The following is a 25,403-nucleotide window of genomic DNA, read 5'->3' as shown; positions in this document are numbered from 1 at the left end:
CTGCTAACTCTAGTCTCCAGGAGTAGTTACCGTACAGCCTTCGGTTAAGTGCAGAAGAAGGCATAGCTAGGATTAATTCAAAGAAATGCTCTCTCTTCTTACCCATCTGGCAAGGAACTGGGCTCAGCTTGACAGGCACACTGGGGGCAGGAGAGATGGAAGCCAGTGTGTGGAGGTGGCTGGAGTCTGACCTTGAAAGATGACCTGCCTTCTCCCAACTACACTTAGCCCAAACTCGGCATCTTTTCCTGGGGCTTGGGGATGAAGAGGCAGGATGATCAATGCCTCTCCCCATTACTGAGGTTGTCCCGTGTCAGAACTGAGAACACATTGTGGCTGAGGAAGCCCTGTCCCTTACAAGCCCTGGGAGGCTCTAAGAAGGGAAGGTGAATCTTAGTCATAATGTCTCAACTATCCAGGTATTTTGCTTAACAGTAAGCATGGTACGTGGAGAAGTTCTAGTAGATGTCTATCAGACATTGGCCATCTAATGGCTAACTTCAATTGAAAAGGCTCAATTGGATGCAATTTAAATAGCTATGCATAGGATGTGAAAGGACATTCAATCGCACCTTTCTAGATTAGTCTACAGTTCCTAGGGGTTGGGCAAGAGTCAGTTTTTTTTTTTCAGAGTCCTAAAACTGGGTGGACTGCGTTACTTTACATCATGATGTTAGGTCACATCATGAGTATCATTTAGAAAACAAAACTTTCTTTTAAAAGGGCCATATTAGATCACTAGCCTGCCCAGAAGGCTAGTAACTTGGTGGGCTCTTGGCTCTGCCACACCCCCCACCTGCTGATGCTGCATCTGGGGAGAGGACAGGAGACAGGCCCACCAAGCAGCGGGAAATGTGGACCTTCTCTAGAAGGCTTCATATCTACTATTTGCATGGGGCTCATGGGCCTAGCTAGTAAATACCTGGTTCCTGGTTCGAGCATTTCTTCTTCCTCTGATAACAAAAAAAGAAACAGGCAGCAAAGCAGGAGAAAAAGAAAAGATTATGCAGGAGTAAGATCAGTTAGAGTATGCAGATCCTTCAGAGTCCGTGAATGCCAAAACGCAATGGCAGCCAGCAATGGTCCTGGTGCATTTGCCCATCAGCCTGCCCACGGGGAGAAACCTCAGCCTTGGGGCCTCCTAGGACTTCTGAAGCAGTCCCCAGCCAGCCTTCCAATAGGCTGCCTAGCCTCTTTCCCAGATAGCAGCAATGGGGGGGGGGAGCTTTTTCATTCCTTGTCAATATGTAGGAAATGTGTGTCAACCTCATTCCCAGATCCACGTCTATTTTCTCCTCAACACAAGGGATTCACCAGTGAGCGAGAGTTCACTGAAGACCTACAAAGGTTACCCGTTTGCCCACAGAAGGGATCTTTCTTGTCTTTTGTAAGCTGGCTCCTAGAATTTATCTCTGGAATCCTCAAGTCTTGGATATATGTTCTACTTCCTAAGATCTCCTTAGACAGGATCCAACAGGTTGCATCAGATTCCAGACTCCAAACATACCCAATACACTGATAACCTTCTCTGAGTGGAAGTGTGGCTCTGCTCCTCTTTCTAAACCCCTTACTGTCACCCTGGCACCGAGACACTCTAGGAACATAGAAGCTGGTAAGAGTGGAGATGAGGGAGAGAGTAAGTTGGAACACCTTAGTGACCTTGAGGGTGCATTGAAGCCTTTGTCCCCACATTGAGAAAGTCTGCCTGACTTTCTGGACAGTGACTCAAGGGTCTAGGTGGGAGCTGAGTCTCACACAAGCTCAGTGAAGAAACGAAGCTGACTAACAGACATATGCCTTCCTGGGGCACAATATGTCCAGTCCTGCCATCTCACCAACTGGGATCTGAGTTGCTATGATGTCAGTTAAACCCGCATGATTTCCAGAACCCAGCAACAGCCTGGTCCAAAGGGACTCTTGAGATGGTATCCTAAAATTAATATTAGATCAGGCTTAAGCAGAGCCAGGAGTGATCTAGAAACATGCATGTATCAGCTCATTCTGTGCTCTCCTAAACTCACAGGGTGGGTTACACATTTCACAGGAGCAATAGGGACTCTCCCCCAACCCCACAGGTGGACCTTCTGGGCTATATACAAAATGGAGTCTCCTTAAGTCTGAGAGGAGAAAAACACAAAGTTTTTGGTTTTTATAAGGGGTTGGCCCAGGAAGAGCCCAGGAAGTTCAAAAGTCTAACTCCACAAACACTTGTCTATAACTAATGTGGAGCTTCTCTCTTTGTCCTGCCTAGATATCATAATCACAGTATCACAGTGGGATTATTTGATCAAAACTCTTCTTAAAGGCCTGGATTTTCAAAGCTGAGGACTCCGCTATACATTTGGACAATATGAGAATTAGGATAGAAGCTGAAATTCTACTCTCGGCAGTTGAAGGAGTGGCTACAGATGTTGCCCTTCACTCTCTGGACTCCGGGATTCTTTAGAGTACGTCTACGTCATATGGAGCTTTGGTGAGTTTGCTCATAGTAGGTCCACAGCTGAAGTTCTCACTGATTGGAGGCAGCCTAGGTGCAGAGGGAGTATAAAGACATGCTCTTGTGTTCCACAAACCACCTTCTCTTCCCTAGTCAAATGGCTATTATTCTTCCAAGTATTCAGCCATTCCCTCCAACAGAACTGGCTCATCCCTCTTTGGAGATTTTACTCGGAGCCAGTTGACCAGTATCACTGTACCATTCTTCCTCTTGCCATTTCATCCCTCCAGTGGTGCCACAAAGGTCCGCTTCAACTGAAGCTTGTTTGTGCAACAGTGATGGTGGTAGGAGGGTATTTATGTTTGTGTGTGTGTGTGTGTGTGTTAGCATGTGCATGTGGCCAAAGGTCAACCTCACATGTCATTCCTCAGGCACCAGCCACCTTGATTTGGGGTTCTTCAATTAGATTAGGCTGACTAACCAGGGAGCCACTGGCATCCACCAGATTTCTTAGTGCTAGGATTCCAAGTGTATGCAACCATTCCCAGAGTTTTAACACAGGTGTAGAGACTAACCTCGGGTCCTCATGCTTGCCTGACACACCTTGTAATTACACTATTACCTCAGCCTTGTGGTGTGGAGGTTTTAATTCTGGTGGACTAAAGTATCCATGCTAGCAGGAAGTTTTGGCACCAGTGATAAGGGTTGTGTAACAGGCTCTAAAGATTAGCCAAACACGACTGGGGCATGGTGATGTAGTAGAAGTAAGATGGCTTCCCAAAGTAACCACCTGAGGGGCAAACAAACACTCATGGAGTCGAATAAGGTCTAAAGTGTTGGTCAGGTGCATGGTCAAGTTGCTTTCTAGTCCCACTACGAAGATATTCAGTTCTACTAAAGATATGATCTTCAAACAGTGTCAAGTAAGAGTCAGCTCCTTCCATGTATAATGACTGATCTCCCATTTCCAGAGATCAGAGAGACTCAGGGACAGAGTCCCTGTCTCAGATCTCATCGCATTGTTTTCTCCTCTGTCCTGTCCTGCTCCTCTCTTATTCCTCCTCATCCTTTCAAAACCCTGGCAAGGTCACTGGGCAACAGCTCACAGCTCTTCTTGCTCTGAATCGCAATAGCATGTTTCTTTGGGACTTCTCATGTGCCTCCCCTCCCCCGCACTCTTGGCCCCTTGCTAGGCTCTGTAAAGACAGGAAGTGATCAGCCAGCTCCTTTGCAGCCTGGAGAATGGCTCAGCCAGGAGCAAGGGGGAGTGAGAGGGAAAGAAGAAGACAGAAGGGTGATGTGGAAACAAAGCATCCTTTTAACATAGCCTCACCTGCCATGGCCCACTGAGTGGCTCTCTATGAGTCCCACAGTTCCCGAGGGACCTCTAATTTGGGGCCTTCAGTCCTACGAGGCATCCTAAGGCATCTCCCAACTGTCCTTGCTCAGGGGAAATCCCTCTTCTCTTTCTCATCTGTTCTGAGGACTCAGTCTATAGGCAGAGACAGTCCTTTGATCTAGGATGGTCCTGCCTCCCCATCCATCCCTGAGGCTGACATCTGTGGGTCTGTAGCCCTTCTCTGTCCTCCAGGTCTAACTGCACAGAGGACAGAGAGCTGGTGCATAGGGCAGCCCCTGTAACTCCCAAATCATCACTGATGCTGCGAGACTCCACCCTTCCCTTGACCTACACCAGCCCTTTTTTCTGTAGAAATTGTTTTCACTGGCTGGCGGGGGGCGGGGGCTTTCAAATAACTGGCGAAGGCCTCCCCTCCTCTTTCTCCAAGAACACATCTTGACTCTAACACCATCTTTGCCTTGTTCAGTTTGATCGTGAATGACACTGGGGGTGGGGACAGGACAAATAAACCCCACTTAAGCTGAAACATCTAAGTTTTGAACCTATGCTCAATGTCCAGGGTTAACCTGACATTTAGAAGGACTACCTCAACTCTACTCCCGCCTTTCAAATCAACCATCCAAGGCTAAATTAAGTGGAAGGAACTCTTCTTATGAAAACTCAATGGCTTCCCATGCTAGAAGAGACTCAGCTAACAAACTGTAGATGCCTTGTATGGAGACCCACAGGGCTATTTTTGTGTTGTTCTCCATCAGTCTCCTGTTGCAGGAGGAGGGAGTGGAGCTGAGTGATGGTTTTCTCAACTGCCCTTCGGCAACAACGAGGCCAGCTGGCTGGGACCACTGTGCTGACTGACGGTCCACCTCTTCTGTGCTGAAATGATTGGACCCCTCCCCCACGCGGTTGAGAACGATGGATGGCCACTTAGGGGCCACTAGTCAGAAGCACAGTTCTCCAGTGGAATGCCACACTGAAGCCAAGAACAGACTGCAGTGAGAAGCTACTAGCTCCATGGGGCCTGACTAAGGGGTTGACAGGGCCGTTAGCTGGAGGGGACAGGGAGAAGAGAGGCTGCCATTACGTTGGACTCATTCGCGGACTCCATGGCTCCCCAGCAAGTACCTTAATGAACGCTTCCATACTGCCGTTAAAGAGTTTATGGCTATACACTGAAAGAGGCCTAGGTCTCCTCATTTTCTGTGGTTTAGGGGGAAGGCAGGGGGGCCTAGGGGAAAACGGAACAAAAGAAATCAAGAAAGCAACCAACATAAACATACCACTGGGTGGAGATGCTCTTCAAACCCACAACGGGAGGAAAACACAAAACACAGCAGGGAGCCTCTGGCCTCCCATGTTCCATCTAAAGGGCCTCTGGATGTTTCAGGTCTTAGTTTACCCACAATACCAAGCAGGAGCAACTCTCACAAAACACAAATGCATTCTACATCACAGGGAATGGGATCAATCCCAGAAGCTCCTGCAATGCCAATCACAGGCTGGCATCCTGCAGACCAGATGGAGGTGGGTCAGGGGAGGGAGGTGTCATCTGTAGCCCAGGAAAGCAAGAAACTTTCGAACATAACCGAGAAGGTTTATTTTCGTAATTTCAGCTTAAATCTATCACCAAGGCCCAATTCTCAATGTACTGGGGGCACTGTCTTCCTAATGTCTCTTGACATTTCAAAGGAATATGACTCATGTTTATTGCATAGATCTGAAAGCCAGACAGCTAGATGCCAGGAGGCAAGCTGCAGCTTCTTTAGGATCCGTAGGTGGCCTGGGATGTTATTATCCCACCCATCAATCAAGTACATTTTTGATTGGAGCACTGTCAAATCCATTATTACACTTACCCCAATATCTTCCCATTACACACGGTTCTATTCTATAGAAACTAGGCCTAGAGAGAGCATCACATCCACCTCTAGCCTCCTTCCCCTCCAAGCCCAGGGTTTTTGCTGTTGTTGTTGTTGTTTGTGGGGAGGGGTGTTTTGTTTTGTTTCTTTTAATTTCAAATCATGGGCCTGGCCATGGGACATCTTGCCATTTCTAACTGCAGACTTGTCTGCCTCATCAGTCCTTGCCAGAGGGATCAGGTTGAAAGTGTCTTGCTTTGCTTTCAGATCTCCGTTCCCTGTGTTCTGCTGTTATCCACAGGGAGGGGAAACTTTATACCACAATCCACCAGGAACAATGAAATGGCCACAGGCGCTAGACCCGTGTCCATAGTAGCTCGCCATGCATAGACCTGGGTTGGCTTGTTTGCTCATTTCACTACATAAAACTGGCCTGATTCAATGCTGCTGGCCTTCAGGGGAAAAGGTTTTAGAAAGTTAGGAGGAAGCCCTCTTATCAACAAGGCAGTTCATTTTAAAATGGTTTGGTTCAAACTTTGGAAGCAATAAGTGCATACTCAGCCAGGCAGACAATGGTCATATATGAGAAGCAAAGTCTTGCCCCTTCCCTATGTCTTGATTGATTTCTGTAGATGGGCAAGAATCTTCTGTTTTTGTTTGTTTCTAAGACAGCGTCTCATATAGTCCAGGGTGGCTTCAAACTTGCTATGTAGCCAAGTATGATCTCACACTCCTCATCCTCCTGCCTCAGTGCTGGGATTACAGGCATGCACCTCCACGCTGGGTTTTATGTGATGCTAGCTAATTGAAGTCAGGGCCTCATGCATGTTAAGCAAGCGTCCTATCAACTAAGGTACAAGACCAGGCCACAGGCAAGAATCATATGTACTGTGGAACCAATCAAGACGAATGAGGGTTGCCCTGCCTCTCTCCCATGGGTTTATTGGTCTCATGACCCTTAGCAGTTCAGCCATGCAGGATACTCTAGCCAAGTCCTCCTGGATGATTAAGTGTTGAGCAAGGCTGCAAACTCCAGGACATGCATGGGCAAAGACACAGTTAAGTCCAAATAGCATGCCACCCAATCAAGGGAACCAAAAGAACAACACAACCAAAAATTTAAAGAGAAACAACAGGCAAGATTATCTCCAGCCCATCTTGGATCTGTGTGAATTTGGTTAGCTAAGTCCATGTCATTTCCTTTAAAAGTTATTACATCTTTTTTTTTTTGAGGATGCATGAAATCAGGGAGTGGGGAATCTCACACAGTGGATCTGCTTTTGAGTTTTCAAATGTAAAAGCCGAAAGAAATGATTGTCAAAAAATGTGACGCAAATAGGATCCAAACTTGGGGATTAGGAATAAGGAGGACAGCAAAGTTGTCATTTGTTTTCGTGGTATTTTGGACTCCAGGGTCACTTCTTTGTCTCACATTGCAGGAGCCTGGGAGGCAAAGGAGCCCACAAGAGATTAAGAAATTTGCCCAAGGTCACACAAATGGGATCCCCCAAGAACTGGGAGTTGAATGTAATTCTTCCTACTAGAGGCTCCAGCACAAGTATGAAATTGAGAGAGTGATTTTGCCAACTGTCTATTAAGTTCTCACAGCCAGCAAGAGTGGGGATCTTGGCACAGTTACTAAAATACAGAATCAAAAGCTCCAGGGCACCCAGTTGGAGGGTTTCCATTAAAAAACTCATACGAGTTTCTGGGTTTTGTTCTTTGATTTTTTTTTTTTTAGGGAGTAGACTAAAAGGAGATAAATGTAGAATATGCTTCCCCGTTTTCTTTGCCAAACCCAGGGTGTAAAAGAAAATGAAGTCACAATGGTCGTCCTTTTGTCGTTCCCCTTCCCCCACCATGGTGCCCTGGGTACTGCCTGGAATCTCTGACAAGGAAACATAGCTATCCCAACTTTGAACAACATCAAATCTGTATCGACTTACGGGAATGCTGGGTGGGGCACAAAGTGGGGAGCAGGGGGACAGCTCAGCCAAGGAAAGTGGGGCAGCCTAAGCCTTCCATCTCTTCTGCAGCTCAGATGCAGAGCAAAAACAAAAGGGAAGAAAGAGAAAAGCAGGGAAGACAGGAACAGAGACGGCCACAGAGGGGAGGGCAAGGAAACCAGAGACCAATGTCCCCTTTCAGCCTCTCAGCTGGGATGAAAACTAGCACATGCTGGCAACATAGGCGCGGCCTCAGAATTAGTCTGTGACAAAAAGCAGTGGTTAAGAATTTCCCTAAACACCCTAAGAGATGTGGCTACCAGTATTTAAACCGGTGGCAGCACTGATGTTCGAGGGCGGGTGAGCTCTTGGGCGCTATGGTTGGATAGCAGGGGCTGGGCTGCACCGGACGGTGATGCCATCAACTAGGTCCCTCTACTCAGGACTAGTGCCTCTTCAACCTGGTGAAGGAGGCCAACCTCTCTTCAAAACATGATTAACAACTGGTGTTTACATCCCATACTTTGTCATTTTTTTTTTTTTTTTTTTTTTAGCAGTTCTTCAAAATACATTAGCACATCTGGTCAGCCTAAATCCCAGGACTATGATGTTCTGAGGCCATTCAAAACTATGGCTTATAAGTGTGAGAAAAGGGCCATTTAGACAAGGGCAAGAGGAACTTGGCTGAGGGACCCTACTCTGATGATGGTCCCAGATGACTTTGACTGTGTGTGAGAATCTATAGTCAGCACAGCCAAGGTGCGGAGACATTGCCAAGGGCCTCTGAGACACATCTTAAAAACGCTTTCAGATGGACAATGAGGTCCACAAGTTTAATAATGAGCCAGAAAGTATCTGGCTAGGTCTGCAATTTAGGACAATATGCCTAAGTGGAGATCCAACCTGAACTTGGATTTCCCAGGCCCTAGGTCAAAACAGGTGAGGAAGACAATATTTCAGGGATATATATATATATATATATATATATATATATATATATATATATATATATGGGGTGAACCTGAGACCTGGACAAGAGATCTATCGTGGCTCCTCCCCCCACCATTCCCCTGGAGCAATCTCCTTCTCCCTGAATCTTGGAGATTAGGAGGCAGTGAGCCAAGGCCCAATTCTTCCCACTTTGCTATAAAACAGAGCTTCTGTCCTCTTAGAGAATCTCTTATCCGAAAAAAAAAAATAGTAACAAATTTGGGTTCCTCAAAAGTGACCTGCACATTTGTTGTTCCTCATGTGGGAGGTTTCCTGTCTGTGAATCATCTCAGTGTTCCCAAACTGCCTGGGCCCAGATAACAGCTGGATTCCTGGAAAGCCCTAAACCTCCACAGCTTCTCAAGCCTTGGCCACGCCTACGTGCTTCCCCAGAAGCAGGGGAGAGTTGAAGGGTCATCTTTGCTCTTGCCAAGTAGGACAGCTTTTCAGGATTCTGAGCCATTGGGAAGAATTCGTTTGGAAGGAAAGAATGTCATTAAGTGACTGAGCCCCATTGACTGAGGGAAGAAGTAGCTCCTAACTAAAAATTAGCCACAGATGATAAACGGCAGACCCCTGGGCCACTGCTAGATTATGTTGAAAACTCAGACACCAGGGCAGTGCTGGCTGCTGAGGCATCTGAAGCCTAGAAAAGGCTGAAAGCTGCTGAGTGAAAGTGTTCACTGGCTCTGATGTGCTCAGCACAAAGGGAGTTGCGGAGGGAAGCGTGAGTTGCCTGTGTGACTGGCCTCACCAGCCCATCCAAGTTCCCACTGAATTTCAAGCCAAATATGATGGGCAGTGCAGGGAGGGAGGGCGTAATCTGGGCACACGTCCATGTGTATGCAGCATGCGCGTGACCATCTGTGCACAAAACCAGCCAACCCCAAAGCCTTAGCAACTGAGGCCCCAGGTGGTCCTGGATGACCTATAGGGCAGTGGCAATGTAAGAGATCCAGGTGAAGAAAAGAGCTGCCCTACCAGCCTGTGGCTCCTGCTAGTCCCTTCAGATACCCTGGAATCAACTACCCGCCCACTGAACAGGGACATGTCCCCACTGCCCCAAAGCAGCTATGCAAGTACCCTCCTTGTGGCCGGCCTTTGCTAGTCTAAAGCGAAAACGAGCAATGTTGCCTCAGTAGCCACGGAACCCTCCCCCACTACCCCAACACCCCGAGAGGTGGTGAAAACTATCCAGTTTCCCTAGTTCCCAAGAGGCTACGTTCACTTTACACATCTACCCACCCACTGCATCCTCTCAGACTCCAGGCAGCCAATACAAGGACACAAGATTCCCCAACTCTCACCTGGTTGTGCCGCACTCTGCTCTCTCCCCTGGGGAAAGAAAACAAAATTGCATGTTGGTGTTTAATTGGCTTTGGTTGTTTTAGTGAGAGAACTTTTTTCCCCTTAAAATGACAACAATGTCGGAAAGATTTCATATGCCCATCCTACAGTTGTTCTTTATCTCTGCCGCCTGCCTCCTGCCCCAGGCAACTGCTAATTTCTCTGTCTTTGCAGGTTTGATAGGAATTTCCTAGAAAGAAAACCACTCTCCTTGTGGTTTCGCTCTTGAATCTGGCTTCTTTATCTTACCATAATCTGTCTGTGGTTCATCCACAGATCATGATTCAGAAGTTCATTTATTTTTTTATGGCTAAATAATATTTCATTGTGTGGACAGACCACAGTTTCCTTACCCACTTGTCAATAACTACCTGTTGTGTAACAGGTTCCTTAAAGTTTGAAGCATTGTTTCCTGCATGGAAACTTCTTAAGTAGGAAGGCAAACAAAGTAGGTTCAGGAAGCCACTGAAACTGAGCAGATCCACTAGGCCCCTCCTGTTGGAGCAAATATAAAAGCTGAGAGTTCCTCTTAGCCTGGAAGCCAAGCTGCAAATAAGACTTGACTGAGACCAGACCAGTTGCATGGAAGAAGAAGAAATCAGCAGAATTTCCTGAAAGAGGTTTATAGCAACTGAGGCACCTTTAAAGGACACTAACCCCAGCTTTGTGACCTGTTGCCTGATCTGGGGTGGGCCTTATGATGCAGCTGTCTTTGATCAATATCTGCCCCTATAAGTAACCCCTCACCCATATTCCTGTTAGTAACCCCAATAAAACTCATGGTTTACTAAGTTGGACTTTGGTCTGCCATGGTAGCCTTATATGGGTTGAGTCACACAATGCTACCCCCCAAAGACCACATACTTTAAATGTTCCCCAAAAAGCTCTTCCCAAGTCCCCAAACTATTCCCATCTAAGTCTTCAACATTTCTGTAAGTGGACCACCACCTGGTCACTTCAGTTGGAAGTCAGAGAATGGTTCTTCAGAGCTCTCTGTCCTTCTTAACTTCAATGGCCCACGTCCCTCTACCTCAGCACTGCTGTCTTGGCCACTCCCATCATCTCTAGCTGGAGTACTCACATTTTATAGGGAGTTCCTATTTTATTACAATCTATTCACAATTCAGTAGCTAATGAAATAGCTTTAAACAAAATATGCCAGATTCCCCTCTTGCTTTCTAGAGCTCCCTGTCACATGAAGAAGAGAATACAAGCCTCATACTCTGTATCCATGAACTCTTCAAGGTTCCAGGGGACCCTTCAAGCTGCTGTTACATATTCACAGACTCACTCCTTCCTCCTTTGGCCTTGAAGTTCCTTCTGCTCCTTCACGGAATCTGTCTGCTAGGTTCCTAACTAGTTGGTGGGGATTGTCTTGCCCCTAATGCTTGTAGGGCTGCCTCTTTTGCATCTCAGCTGAAAAGGAGGATCCAGAGTAGAGATTCCTCTGTCTGAGGAAGACAAGCGTCCTTAGAGTTTCTCTGTTTCCCTTTCGATATACATACCATCGTTGGCACTGTCTTTCACTGCAGCTTCTCTTGTTTACTGCTAGTCTACTGTCATGAAAAAGCACTATGTTCTATGAGAGAATTACATCTGTTCACTAGAGAGGTGGTGAAGAACAAGTCACGTGTAGCCCAGGCCTCAGTTTTACTATATAGCTGACACTGGTCTTGGGCTCCTGATCCTTCTACTCCTGCTTTCCAGATAGATTACAGGTGTGCTCCACATGTCTGTTCTTAAAACTCCTAAAGGACAAGGAGGTGATTGAGTTGGAAAAAGTGCTTGCTGCAGAAACTTGGGGACCTAAGACCAGATTCCCAGCACCCACTTAAAAGCTAGGTATGGCAGGATGTATCTGGAGACCCAGCACTCCGGGATGGATACTGTGAGCCAGCCTAACAAACAGCAAGCTCTAGGTTCAATGAGAGAGTCTATATCAAAATAGAAGAGGAGAACAAGTAAAATAAAGCACACTATGCTACTCTCTAGCCTCCAAATATGAATGCAAAGGCAAATGTACCTGCACACACATATGCATACACACACACACACACACACACACACACACACACACACACACACCTTACTAAATACCAAGGTTTAAATATTGTTTGGCATTAAGTATGAACTCAATAAATATTTACTGAATTGGAAAGTGAAAGAACTCCTCTACCTTCAAGATGCTTCTTGATAAGTGACTATAATAGTGTGCAAACAAGTATATCCTGCAATGGGGTAACAAGTGTCACAACACCAGTGTACGTGGAATACCATTCTTGGAACAGCATACAAGCAAAAAGATCAGAGCAGACAGAGTGACTAGCTCCAGTTCCTGCTGAAGGGCAGCTTAGATTCCAACCTAGGTTGTCTGACTTTACATCTGCAAACCTGGTTCCACCTACACATACAGGTGAGGGAAGACAGATATTTGCAGTAGAATTTGACTCAAACTCAATTACTTCTAAAGGTGGTACTTGGATTTTTAACAGTAACCTTTCTTCTAGGCTACAGAGATACCTCACCTTAGAAGATTCTCCCTAGGCAGGGATGGCGTGCTCAAAACAAGGAGATAAACAGTATCTCCTTCTCCCACAAAACTTCACTGACAATGCAGAGGTCCAAGTCTTTATATTAAATTTTTTCAAGTCACTGTGTAATCATGCACAGTGATACTGATATACACATATATACACATATCAGTATTAAACAAGAGGATGTATATTCTCTTCCCTGTGAGCTAATTCTTCAGATTCTGTTCATTCTGCTCATCACAAAGAACATGATCACATGGCAATCCATGTTCCAAGTGTTCAGTGGCCAGTGTGTGATGTGGGATTCCCCTCTGTATGCTGTGAATACCATTGGTTAATAAAGAAGATGTTTTGGGCCTGTGATAAGGTAGAGCAGAGCTAGGTGGGGAAAACTAAACTGAATGCTGGGAGAAAGAAGGTAGAGCCAGGAGAAGCCATGTAGCCCTGCCAGAGACAGATGCCGGAACTTTATCTGGTAAGCCACAGCCATGTGGCAATACACAGATTAATAGAAATGGATTAAATTAAGATGTAAGAGTTAACCAATAAGAAGCTAGAGCTAGGGCTGGAGAGATGGCTCAGAGGTTAAGAGCATTGCCTGCTCTTCCAAAGGTCCTGAGTTCAATTCCCAGCAACCACATGGTGGCTCACAGCCATCTGTAATGGGGTCTGGTGCTCTCTTCTGACCTGCAGGTATACATGTAGACAGAATATTGTATACATAATAAATAAATAAATATTTTTTAAAAAAGAAGAAGCTAGAGCTAATGGGCCAAGCAATGATTTAATTAATACAGTTTCTGTGTGATTATTTTGGGGCTGAGCAGCCGGGAACAAACAAGCAGCACCTTACAACAAATTAGCGCCAAAGTGGCCAACTGAAATTCACTTAAAACCCGAGAGAGCTTGAAAAGGAATTCTAGACACACACACACAAAAAAAACAGAGTTTAACACAGCTTCTTGCTGTTTGCTGGTAGCATGCTGCAGCTCCTTTAAGAAAGGTCTTACTGACTCAGTGGTAGCAGAAAAAAAAAACTGCATGGTTTCAAGATGGTGGCTTTGGCTCCTTACAACAAGTGTGGTTCATGGACTTCACCTTGAAGACATAGCTCTAGATAGAATCTGACTCAATGTTCACATGCAGTTGTTTTTTGTTTTTTTTTTAATTGATGTTGATGGAGGGGCAGGGTCTCATGTAGCCCAGGTTAGCTTCAAACTCATTATGCAATGGAGGATGACCTTGATCCTCTTGCCTCCACCTTCCATAGGCTAGGATTACCACAGCAATTTTTATGCTGGCCCAGGGGTCCACTTTAGGGCTTTGTGCATGTTAGGCAAGTACCATACCAACTAAATCTCTAGCCTATAAGATTTGTTTGGTTTTGTTTGCTTGATTGTTTTGGGGTTGTCTTTGTTTTTGTTTTTTGTTTTTAAGAAAGAACCTTAGCACATTTTCCCCTATAGAAAGTAAGGCAGTGTGAGACTAGAAAAAGAAAGAAATGGAGAGAGCAGGGATGGTAACCTGAGGTCTGAGAACAATAGAACAGGAAACATACTGACATTGTTCCTCAGTCCCTGACCAAAGACCAGGAGATAACAGGGCTAATTGCAGAGGTTTGAAATGCAGCCAAAGACCCATGAAGGCAGGGGAGAATTCAGGTAAAACAGGCAAATTTGCTGTTTAGTTTGCTCATGTGTCTGGGGTCTGTTGCTGTGGGAGCCCACAGAAGTGCATCTGCCCCACCTTGACCGAATATGTAGGAGCCCACAGAAGTGGGTCTGCCCCACCTTGACTGAAGATCAGAGAGTTTAAGCCTATCTGGCTCTTTCAAAGTTATTGACAAGAGGTCTGACTTAAGGTGTGGCTACAAACAAGATATCTTGATCTAGGATGTGGTTACTTGGTGTTTTGGGTATTCAGATGGCCCACAGAAGTGGATCCATTCCATCCTGACTAAAGGTCAGAGAATTCAAGCCTATTCCTGTTCCTTCAAGAATATGATAGGAGATTTGACCCAGGGAGTGGCTGCCTACAGGATGCTTGGTCTAAGGTATAGTCGCTGCATAAACAACAGAACTCAGGATATAGTGGCTTGATGTTTCAAGTATTGAAGCAAGTATTTGTTCTGTTTGTTCTTTGTGTCATGTTGAAGCAGTCTTTTGCCTTCTTCCCCCATTTTGGATTGGAGTATCTAAGCATATGGAAAATAAATGCAGGCATATTCAGTATTCATTGGATTGCCCTCCCGGTTCACATTGTCAAAGGGATGCTTTGGAGAAACAGAGGCACACGACATCATTAAAACAAAACAAAAACCCAACCAACCAAAAAAATCAACAAACCAACCAACAAAAAACCCAGCTTGAATCCTTTTGCATATTCCCTGGGGACTATATTTCTCATTTGTTTTTTAACATTTCCACCTTATCCCTCTCAACCTGAAATAGCTCTCTGCTGACAGGAGAGGCCCGGTGGTGCAGCATAACCACACACTAAGCCTGCGCTTAGATGGTGATCTGCTGAGTGAAGACTCAAACTGCTCAGAGAGGAGTAAGGTAACTCCAGCATTAACATTTAGAAGGGGCCTGGCATGGTGGTGCATGCCTTTGATCCCAGCACTAGGGAGGCAGAGGCAGGGGGATCTCTGTGAGTTCAAGGCCAACCTTGTCTATGCAGCAAGCTCCTGGCTATTCAGAGCTGCATAGTGAGTGTTATGGTTTTGGTCCCTGGTTCCTTTAAGAGACAAGCCATGCCCACTCCATCCCCATCCGCTGAGGCAGGCTGATCTTCAGTTTCCAGCCTGAGCTTGCTCTCTTTCCCATCTTCCTCTTGGAGAGGCAGCTTTGCTTCTGCCTCTCTCCCCACTTCTCTGCTTTCCCCCGTCTCTTTCTCCCCCCTTCTCCATTCCCCCTTCATAACCCCCTGAATAAATATTCAACCTCACTCCGCAAGTCATGTCTATCCATGTCTCTGTCTTCTGCCCGCCCGCCATGTGTCTCCCTGCCTGGGACCAGCCACTGCTCCGGGACCGGGGACCAGGGACCGGCAGCCGTCTCTGCCTGGGACTGGCTGCTCACAGGGCCCTCTGTCTGCTGTCACATGACCCACTACCACCATTTGAGACCTACAGCATTTCTGCTGCCTACTGCCATGGGGGATCTTGAAGCATTTTTTAAAAAATTATAAAAGTGAGATCCCGTCTCCACCTAAACAAAAGTTCAGAAGAATGATTTGATAAAGTTCTAAGCTCTGGCTGGTCCTACTCAACTCAAATTCTCCTGGTTCTGTCACTCAATGCCCTAAGGATCCACAATATACCTTTGTTAGATCATAGATATGTAAAATGACCAGTGATTTGATGTAAACTCGGTTTCTCTGTTTTGAGTAATTTGGTGCTTTATTAACTTTAGTTTGTAAAAGTGTATCAAAGACAAGCATGGTGGCACATGCTTGTAGTTCCCAGCACTGGAGTAGCAGAAGGATCAATAATTCAGGACTATCCTTGAATTCAAGGCTACATATCAAGTTTGAGGCCAGCCTGGGCTACATAAGACCCTGTCTCAAAAGAACAAAATAATGTATAGTCACTAACTGTGGCATACCAATACAAGATGTGAATAAAGGGGAGTTGAGGATGACCATATAAGAACTCTATAATTTTTCAACTTTCCTGTAAATTAAAACCCATTCTAAACAAAACACTCATTTAGAAAAAGAAAAATCATAGCTAGAACTGACCAGTCTACCAAGATCTGCCCCCACTGTCAATGGAAGCACACTGGGCTGTTCTATGTCTGGTGCGCTAGGAAACACCCAGAGGAGCTTCTTAGATGCCTCTTAGCCATTCCTCCATTTCTGAAGCAATGTTTTCCTAGAGCTATTCTTGCCAACCAGCTCAAAACTCAGAAGCAGACATCAGAGTTTGCATCTCAGAGTGAGGCATGGTTGACAAAACCTGGAAGAACAAATGGACCAAGAGCCGTGTCAGTCAAAATGTTATGATTGAATTAAGGCCATGCAGACCAGGGCACTAATGGGTTAGCACTCATAAGGAAACAGGGAAGAGAAACTTCTCTACCCCACAGACCAAGGATCCAACCGGGACCTTGGGTTTTTAAAAATGTACCTGGGTTCTAAACCTAGGAAATCTAATTTCAAAACACTAGTAGCCACCAAATCACATGAACTCGCCCCTTTCAACATTGGCCCAATACTGAGATGTCAGGATGAGCAGAACAGATAAAGGAAAAGCTCAATGTAGCTAACTCTTCTACATCTGCAATCCTAGAACTTGGTAGGCCTGAGGCGGGAGGATTACAAAGTTAAAGTAAGGCTGGCCTACATAGGAAGAACTATATATATAGAAAAGCAAAGAGAAGGCAGGCATGGGGGTGAGAATGAGGCTGTGTGTGTGTGTGTGTGTGTGTGTGTGTGTGTGTGTGTGTGTGTGTGTGAGAGAGAGAGAGAGGTGTGTGTGTGTGTGTGTGTGTGTGTGTGTGTGTGTGTGTGTGTGTGTGTGAAGGAATCAGATCAGTGATTGGCTTGGAGCAGAGAATGGAAGGACTGACTACAAAGAGACGTAAGGACATTCCTGAGGCTAACAGAAATGTTTTATATCCCAAGCTGGGTAGTGTTTCCACAAGGAGACTCAAAGACAGCAGGAACAAGTTGGAAATTTTAGAAGGCACAAATGTGCCTAGCCTGGCAGGAGCACACTAAGGGGAGGGAGGATGTTGGGCAGGGTCAGGGAAGCAAGCAATGGGCCTTGTGTGCTCTTGGTAGCTGGGGTTTTACTCTAGCACCATTGGAAGATCCTGGGTGACTTCAAGCCTAGTTTGCTGGTCTCCTGAGGACTAAACCCTATCATGTACGTATTTTTCATCCATGGACCTAGAACCTTGGTGAGGCCCTCCCATAGTTCCCCTGGTGTGTGCAGAGAAACACCAGTACCTGTGTCCTTGGATCCCTACCTCCTACTTATAGCACACATCCACCACTTGGCCTTGCCCCTTCTTGCAGCCACATAGGGGCCCCCTCTCAGCCCCTGAACCAATGTGGTTTTCCCAGCCTGCCTAGTAAAGGCACAAGGGTTCAGCATTAGGTACGTTCCTGGCCAGCACTAGGTGTCTTGACCTCAAGTGGCTCAGCGGCTCTGGCTATACGGACGTCCCCCTTGGACTCTCTCCCATACAACTTACCTTCACCCAGTGTCTGCTTGAGTAAGTCATGCTTGGCTTGCAGCTTGGTGATAAGGTTACTGCCATTCACATATTCTTTAAATTTCTGTAAAACACACAGGCATAAGGAAGTTAAAGGTCACACAACCAAGTGATGACAGGGTCTCTAACTCTAACCTCCCCTTCCTCCCCCCAGCAGGGAAACCAAACAGATGTCAGGCTATCCAGGACCTCATATGGGGCAGGTAGGACTTTGTATCTGCTTTGAGCTATTCCAAATGTCTAATTCTTGGGGGTTTCTGGGCCATGTAGGCTGGGTTGGCGCATAAGTGGCAGGAGAATATGGCCGCAGTGGAGGCTGCTTCTACAATGAGGACTATGGGCAGCACAAGACGAAGCCCCTTAGGTCACAGAAGCAGAGCAATAAGGAAGAGAGCCATATGGAGGCCCTGCAGCTGAGGCTAAGAGCTATGGGAACAGAGCTAAAGATGAGCCTTTCTTCCAAATGAGGAAGGGCTATGCAGGCCACTGAGAAACCTTGAATTAGAAGGCTTATCACTATACTGGGGGACATGACTTTCTGGGTGAATGAAATAAAAAAGGGTTTTGCCCCAAGTACCAGAAAGAGAGGGGTTAGGGGAGAGAAGAGCCTCTCTATGATCTTGGAGGACCAATGAAGAAAACTTGGTTGTATTTATTCTAAGGAAACAGAAGCCCAGAGTTGGGCTCCCTGTTGTCAAACGTGGAGTAGAGCCCTGCCAGTTTCTAGACTCCCATTAGCTCCTCCAGGTAAGTTGAGAATAGACTTAGGATGCCCCTCCAAATGTGGAGCAGAGGACCAGCAGCCGCATCACCAGTTGGGAAGACTGTTAACATGCAAATCTCTGCTTTGTGATACCCAGAATCTAACACTTATTTTTTCACTTGGGGAGGAATCACAGGGGCCTTCAAGCTTCCAAGTTTCAGAGCCCTGCTGAGGAAGCTAGGAGATGAAGCACTTGGTTTTATACTGAGTGCCCTGGCTCTGGGCAATGCATGCCTTTGCTTCAGTCAGTAAGTTCTGACTTACAGGCTGGTGGTGGAGGCTTCTAACAATACCATCCTCTGATTTCATCACATGTCTAAGGATTAATAAAAGCCATAGGTGAGGTGGACACATGAAAGGTTGATCGTGCCTCAAATTGTGTTCTGGCCTCCGGAAACACACACACACACACACACACACATACATATACACATACACACACATACACACATGCACACATATCAATATGTATATAAAGCATATAAAGATACACAAACGAAAGCAAGCAAAAACATAACATCTTCTGATCCTTGGTCAAAGACACTAGATTTCTTTAACTATGAGCAGGCTGAGCCCCTTCCCCTGCTTCCACTTCCCAGACTTTGTTCTACTCCTGAAGTGACTTTCTGTTTATCCCCACTTGCACTTCCTGCTCTCTAGAGACGATAACTTCTCTTTGTCAACACAGGAGGCCTCTAACAGAAGCAGTAGGTGCCAGAAGTCATGAAGACTAGTTTTGTGTTCTTCCTTGATGAGGTCAAAGAATACTGACAGAAGAAATGAAGTATGTACAGTCAGCTATTGGATTGTAGCAGGGTGTTGATTAAGGCTTACCAATTATAGAGTTGGGTGCTAGAATTGGGTTAATTTGTGACAGATTCTATTTGCATAATCTAGTCAACATCAGCCTAGCTGTGTGCCTCTACTGACCTAGTTATGAGCCTTGGCAGTAGCCCGGCTCAGCCATGACATTTTCTTATTAGCAAACTTTAAGGTAATGGAGGCTATGCTCCCTGATTCTGTGTATCATACAAGATCTGAAAAGAGCATGGGGGTCAAGGGATTAGATTAGGATGTGAAAATCTGGACCTGTGACGTGGACCCATCAAGTGGACATCTCAGTAAAGACCTACCTAAGTCTTTACCTGTGGGGCCTTTAAGAGGAGGGAGACCTAGCTGCATGCAAAGAAGAGTCAGCTGATACAACTCTTTTGAATTTTATTTTAAAAATAAAATAACAAGGTCCTGGTGTGTTGGCATATGTCTTCAGTGAGTTTTACTGTAGACATTTGAAGAGAAAGTATTCAGGAGCTATAGGGTACTGGGGCTACTCAGAACCCAAGCGTATAAGGTAGGACTAGAAGAATCAGGGCATTCAGCCTGGAGGAAGGAAACCCCAGCTTCCTACAGATGGGAAAAGGCTGTTAGGTAGCATCAGCTTCACTCTGGTGTTTTCACCAAAGAAAACAGCATCAAGACCAAGGGCCAGGAATCCTAGGGTGGTAAATTTTTCCAAAGATAACAAGGAAAGCTTCATATCTGATGCTAACCACAACTCAAGCAGGAGAAGTATTTTACTGACCTTAGACTGGACACGCTGGCTTCTTACCCTGCCAGCTATTTGGTCTTGGACCAATGACCAATCTGCCTCATTTCTCTAAGTCAGTATAAGAAAACCATCTTGTCCTGCCTTCCTTCTAGAGACATTAAGTAAAAGAACAAAGCAACTATCAGGTAAAGGACTTAGTGGTCATCAGAGGCATTATGAGAATAAATGTGTTTGTGCTGCTTTTCCCTAGGTTAGGAAAACCCTAGATGCCACCATGCAGACCTTACAGGATATGCTGACTATGGAGGACTTCCTTGATGAGGTCAAAAAAATGAGAATTTTTTACTCTGGGCATCTGAGCAGAGTCCCCGTGAGATTTTTGTGGGATGTGCACCAGATGGAAGGTAAGTAAGTCACTTGTAGCCCCAATCTCCATGTTCAATAAGCCTAATTTAAATTAAAGCCTCAATACTCCTTCCCCACTATCCTCCAGGCCCAGGGCCCTGGCAAAAATGAAGGTCTGTAACCTGGGATTTCACAGGAGGGACTAGCAGCTCATGAATAACTTGCTTAAAATGGGATCCTCATTTTCAAAGCTCAGACACCAATTTAAGACAATAGCATACATATAACTCGGCTCCTTCACATTGCTCCTCTAACCCAGCGCTTCTCAGCCTTCCCAATGCTGTGACCCTTTAATCCAGTTCCTCATTTTGCGGTGAGCCCCCCAACCATAACATTATTTTCACTGCTACTTCATAACTGTAATTTCGCTACTGTCATAAATCATAATATAAATATCTGCTCTGCAGGATGGTCTCAGAAGACCCCTGTGAAAGGGTTTTGTCTGACACCCCCAAAGGGGTCATGACCCACAGCTTGAGAACCACTGCTCTAACCCAACTGAATCAAACTCTCTTTGGTTCCTTCCAAAAGCTTTAGTGACCATCACTCAAGATTAAAGTTGATACCACCCACTGGTGAGCCACTTTCTGCATTTCAGAAAACCAAGCCAGGCAACCTAATGTTAAAATGCATGTTATGAGATTTATGTCATATTATTTTACTGGCTCTCTCTCAATCATTCAGGCTGCTTCCAAAGCCACGGGCAGGGGATCAACAATGAGCTCTGGGTCCCAGATGTCACTTACCGTGAAATAAAACATTTCTGTTTCCTGCTGGTTGGCTCTCCTTTTGGCGATGTTGATTTTGCTCATGTAGGTCTCAGAAGCGGCTGACTTTATGGACTCTGTAGATCGGCTGTGTTGGAAGGCATCAGAGACATCGAAGTCCTCCACAGTCAGCATATCCTGTAAGGTCTGCATAGTGGCATCTAGGGTTTTCCTGACCTAGGGAAAAGCAGCACAAACACATTTATTCTCATAATGCCTCTGATGACCACTAAGTCCTTTACCTGATAGTTGCTTTGTTCTTTTTGTCTCTAGAAGGAAGGCAGGACAAGATGGTTTTCTTATACTGACTTAGAGAAATGAGGCAGATTGGTCATTGGTCCAAGACCAAATAGCTGGCAGGGTAAGAAGCCAGAGTGTCCAATCTAAGGTCAGTTATTGGACTGCTTCTGTCTGAGGGACCTTGGGGATGTCACGAGGATAATGGAGTCAAGTTTCTAGACTTGTTCCTCTGGTCTGGATAGACAGCCTAAAGAGGCTCCCTCTGGCGGGGGAGGGGGGGTCACTTGAACATGGAAATCAGCAGAAATGCTCTGGTGTCTTCTCTCATTTAGGGAGGAACGGGGCATTTGGTGGTGGTCCTGGGAGACGGGACCTTGAGGAAGTCAGCTCATTGCTACAGGATCTAGTTAGGACTCCAGTCTGGGTCTAGTGAAATCACACATCACAGGGACTGCAAAAGCAAGGCATGAGGATCGTAGCCTCACAGAAGCACTTGGATGAGTGGGGTCTCAGTGGCAGGCTCTACACTCCAGAGGTAGGGCAGTTCCAAAGGAATCACTCAAAGTCTCTCTAATTGCTCCCCAGCTGAAATATCACCTCCTAATGGTACAGGGCCCCTAGCACGTGCCATTCCTGGTCTAATGTTTTTCCACCAGTCACTCATTGGTCTTCATGTTTTAATTTCTGATGTTTTCTCATCAGAAAGAGGAAAAACTAGGAGGCTTTGTTCCTTTGATTTATTCTCTATCTAGAATAATGTTTAGCATGTATTGTGTGAATAAATATTACATAAATAAATACTTGTCAAATAAATAAATGACTAAATCAAAATCAATTTTTTTTTTCCAACACAGAATGCCGGAAGCTGATTCAAGGATAAGCATACCCAAGCCCATCCGCAGCCCACAGAGAGGCTATGTGCCTGGTTCTCCTCCCTGTGGCCCTGATTTCCATTTGAATTCCATTAATGGCATTATACATGTGAACCATTTAAAATCCTTTGGGGAAGCAGAAGATAAACAGAAGGAAAGTCAGCCTTCTATCTCTTGAGCCAGGTTTAAAAGACAAGTCCGTTTGTCTTCTTGTGACCTTCCTTAGATCTGCCTTGATTTGTGATATCTCTTCTATCTCTGTCCCTTGTAGAGGACAGACATAACCGTCTCTACTGTCCATGAAAGCCTGCATGACACTTGAAGACAGTGGCCTTACCTTCTCACCTTCTGCCATGACTACTTCTTTGGGATAAGTTTGTCACGCAACCTTGGGTGGCACTGCCCAAATTCTGAGGTCCTTTCTCTCCAGGGAGCTAGGGTTGGCTGGCATTCCTCTTCTGGGTGAGGTATTTAGGTCTTAAAAGGACACTGTTTACCTGGCCTCTTCAGTCCATGTTAGGATGGACCCACCCAGTGTGATGCTGTGCCACACTAGCAATATGGGGGAACACTGGGCTGTGTGATTGACCCAAATGGCTTAAAATTCAAAATACATTTAGGGTAGCCTGAGCTAACTATTTCATTGATTATTTTTAAATACTTACTCTGATTTCTGATGATAACGATAGAAGCTGATTTCAGAGAATGAGGCGGGAAAGCACAAAGTCAATAGTAATCACCAGTCATTTTACAGCTGAGATGGAGCCAAGGGTCACATTTCAAAACATTTTGCCTGTGGGCTTTTCTCTATGCCTGCAAATCTACAATCATTCTAAACATAGAGTCCCACTTCCTCCTGTTTCTTTTTCATCTGAGATCTTGCAAGCATCTTTGGGCCATTAAAGATTTTCAGTGCAGGTATGCTGTGTGGTTGTGTAGACTCTCAACAATGGACTATTGTTTCCTATGTATTCCAAGACGTGAGACTCGCCCGCACAAGGTCCAGGGAACTAGACCCAGGGCAGCAGCTCACTCACCTCTTCGTTCTCAATCTTGAGAGTGGCCAGCCTGGACTGCAGCTGATGGTACCGCATAAGCAGCTCTGTCTGGACGGGCTGCTGTGCACTGACCTGGCAGACCTGCAGAGAGAAACTCTGTCATTGCAGCTGCATGGAGCCAGAGTAGAGGCTATCATTAACATTCCACCAGGAGCCCAGGACACAGGTCCAGCAAGGCAGAGCGACCTGCCCCAGGTCACCCATGTTGGACACAGCCAAGGCTATACCAGGTGGGAACTAGGGTCCTCTTAATCCAGAGTCTACCCTCTTGCTGTGGCCAGTGTGGCTTCCCAGTCACAACCTTCTAAATTCACACAGTAATTGCGGACTTACAAAGACCTTTAACATAATCTTGGCAAGCCAAACCAATTAATTGCAAGGCAGGGAGTTGTGGAATGAAAGCAACTGCTTGAACAGCCAGTAGCAAGTATAATGAAGCAGTTGACAAGTGATCCTGTCACCACAGGAATGCATAAAGATGTATCAGAGAGACAACTTGGACGCCCACACTGCTGGTCTTCTGCATCCACAAGTTTCATGGCCATAAGGACAGAAGTATACATAGGAAGGAAAAACCAAACACCAGGACTGAATGTGGGCATGCATTTTCTTTGTCTCACCCCCCAAACAATACAGGACAGCAACGATGCACAACATTTGCAGTGTTAGCTAAGCAATGCAAAGAGGATTTCAAGTCTGCAGGGGGCTGCGCCCAGGTTCTTTGTAACCACTGTGCTGTTCTACAGAAGGTGCTCTGTACCCTTGGACTTGGACATCCCCCCAACCCCCCATACATACCCATACATGCATACAGTCACCCACAGATACCAAGAGCAGCTGTGCTATTCTTCTGGAGTCTTCCCTTCCAAAGGTGTTACCACCTTTGGGCTAGGCTACCTGGCACACTGTGGATTCTCATCCCTTCTAGGAACACAGCTAAGATCATGTAGGATAATAAGGCTAGTTGGTGAGTAGTTACTCACTGCTAACTGCTAACTAGGTAGCCAAACTTTACAGTAACCAGTTAGTTCCAGAGTTTTCAGTCACAGGTGACAGACCAAAGGGCAGAACAGAACAGGGGGATGCCCCAGAAGAGTGGTGTCACCTAGTAGAAGTCCTCTCTTGTGCAAATGAAGGAAGAGGGCAAAGCCATATAGAGGGTGCAGTTGTTGTCTTCAAAGATGTCTCCTGCCCCTCCCCAGAAGCAGATATCACACATGGTCCAGCTGAGCTCCCCCTAACCTTCCAAGACTGGCTGGCTCTACCCTCCTGTGGTTCTACACCCACCTGCCTCCCAGCTCCTAGAGGGAAAATGATCCAGGAAAGTACGGGGAGTTATCTTCTACATGGGGACAGCAGACAGGGAGTTGTCTTCTGCATGGGGACAGCAGACAGGGAGTTGTCTTCTGCATGGGGACAGTGGACAGTGTCCTGTCATTTGCACACTCTTTTTGTTTGTTTTCCTCTCCAGACCTCAGCAAGGGTCTGGGCAGCACAAGCAGGGAAGGAAAGTCAATTGTTGGATGTGTCAAAGGCTCATGGTACTGTAGGGCATCCGAGGCCTAAGGAGATAGGAGACTGTTTCTAGGCAGACTGGAGCATCCTTGAGGTTTCCTAAACACATCTAAGAGAAAGCCTAAGGAAAGCCAAGGCCCTACAGTTCTGTAGATGGTGACATTAGCCAGCAAGACAAGAAGACCATCTGAAGAAGCTCATGAATTAAGAGCTGACCCCCGGCCTCTGGTAAATAAACAGCATATGTACTTGAGGCTTTTGTCCTCATCCCACAATGCTCCAGGAGCATGGGAGAGAACAGAAGTAGTTAGTGACGATGATGCTAACATGCCCTGCTCTCAAAGTCATGTACAAATGGCATTTGGAGGTGGGGCTGCCAGGAAGTGATTAGGATTAGATGAGGTGGTGAGGATAAGGACACCAAAGGCTTTATCAGAAGTGGAAGAAAGGCAGACTGGGGCTGCACGCTTGCTCTGCCTTGCCCGGTGGTAACCACACCATGTCCCTATACAACAGGATGACCCTCATGAGATGCTGAGCAG

General features: G+C 46.0%; 1 protein-coding gene across 2 annotated transcripts in view; it reads right to left on the bottom strand.

Annotated features, from left to right (window-relative positions):
- Positions 1 to 25,403, bottom strand: part of Srgap3 (SLIT-ROBO Rho GTPase activating protein 3) — a 222,449-nt gene that overhangs the window by 28,120 nt on the left and 168,926 nt on the right. Inside the window, exons 8-12 of one of the 2 annotated variants that reach the window (XM_038319202.1) lie at positions 23,326 to 23,427; positions 21,156 to 21,353; positions 17,672 to 17,756; positions 9,897 to 9,924; positions 4,920 to 5,022 (exon numbers count right to left, since the gene is read on the bottom strand). In XM_038319202.1, the coding sequence (XP_038175130.1) occupies positions 4,920 to 5,022; positions 9,897 to 9,924; positions 17,672 to 17,756; positions 21,156 to 21,353; positions 23,326 to 23,427 (516 nt within the window). Of the gene's footprint in view, positions 1 to 922; positions 954 to 4,919; positions 5,023 to 9,896; positions 9,925 to 17,671; positions 17,757 to 21,155; positions 21,354 to 23,325; positions 23,428 to 25,403 lie in introns of both variants that reach the window. The other variant, XM_038319203.1, reaches the window with a different exon arrangement.

Source organism: Arvicola amphibius, chromosome 2 (genome assembly GCF_903992535.2).
Source record: "Arvicola amphibius chromosome 2, mArvAmp1.2, whole genome shotgun sequence".
Taxonomy (NCBI): Eukaryota; Metazoa; Chordata; class Mammalia; order Rodentia; family Cricetidae; genus Arvicola; species Arvicola amphibius.
This window is presented reverse-complemented; position numbering and strand designations above follow the sequence as displayed.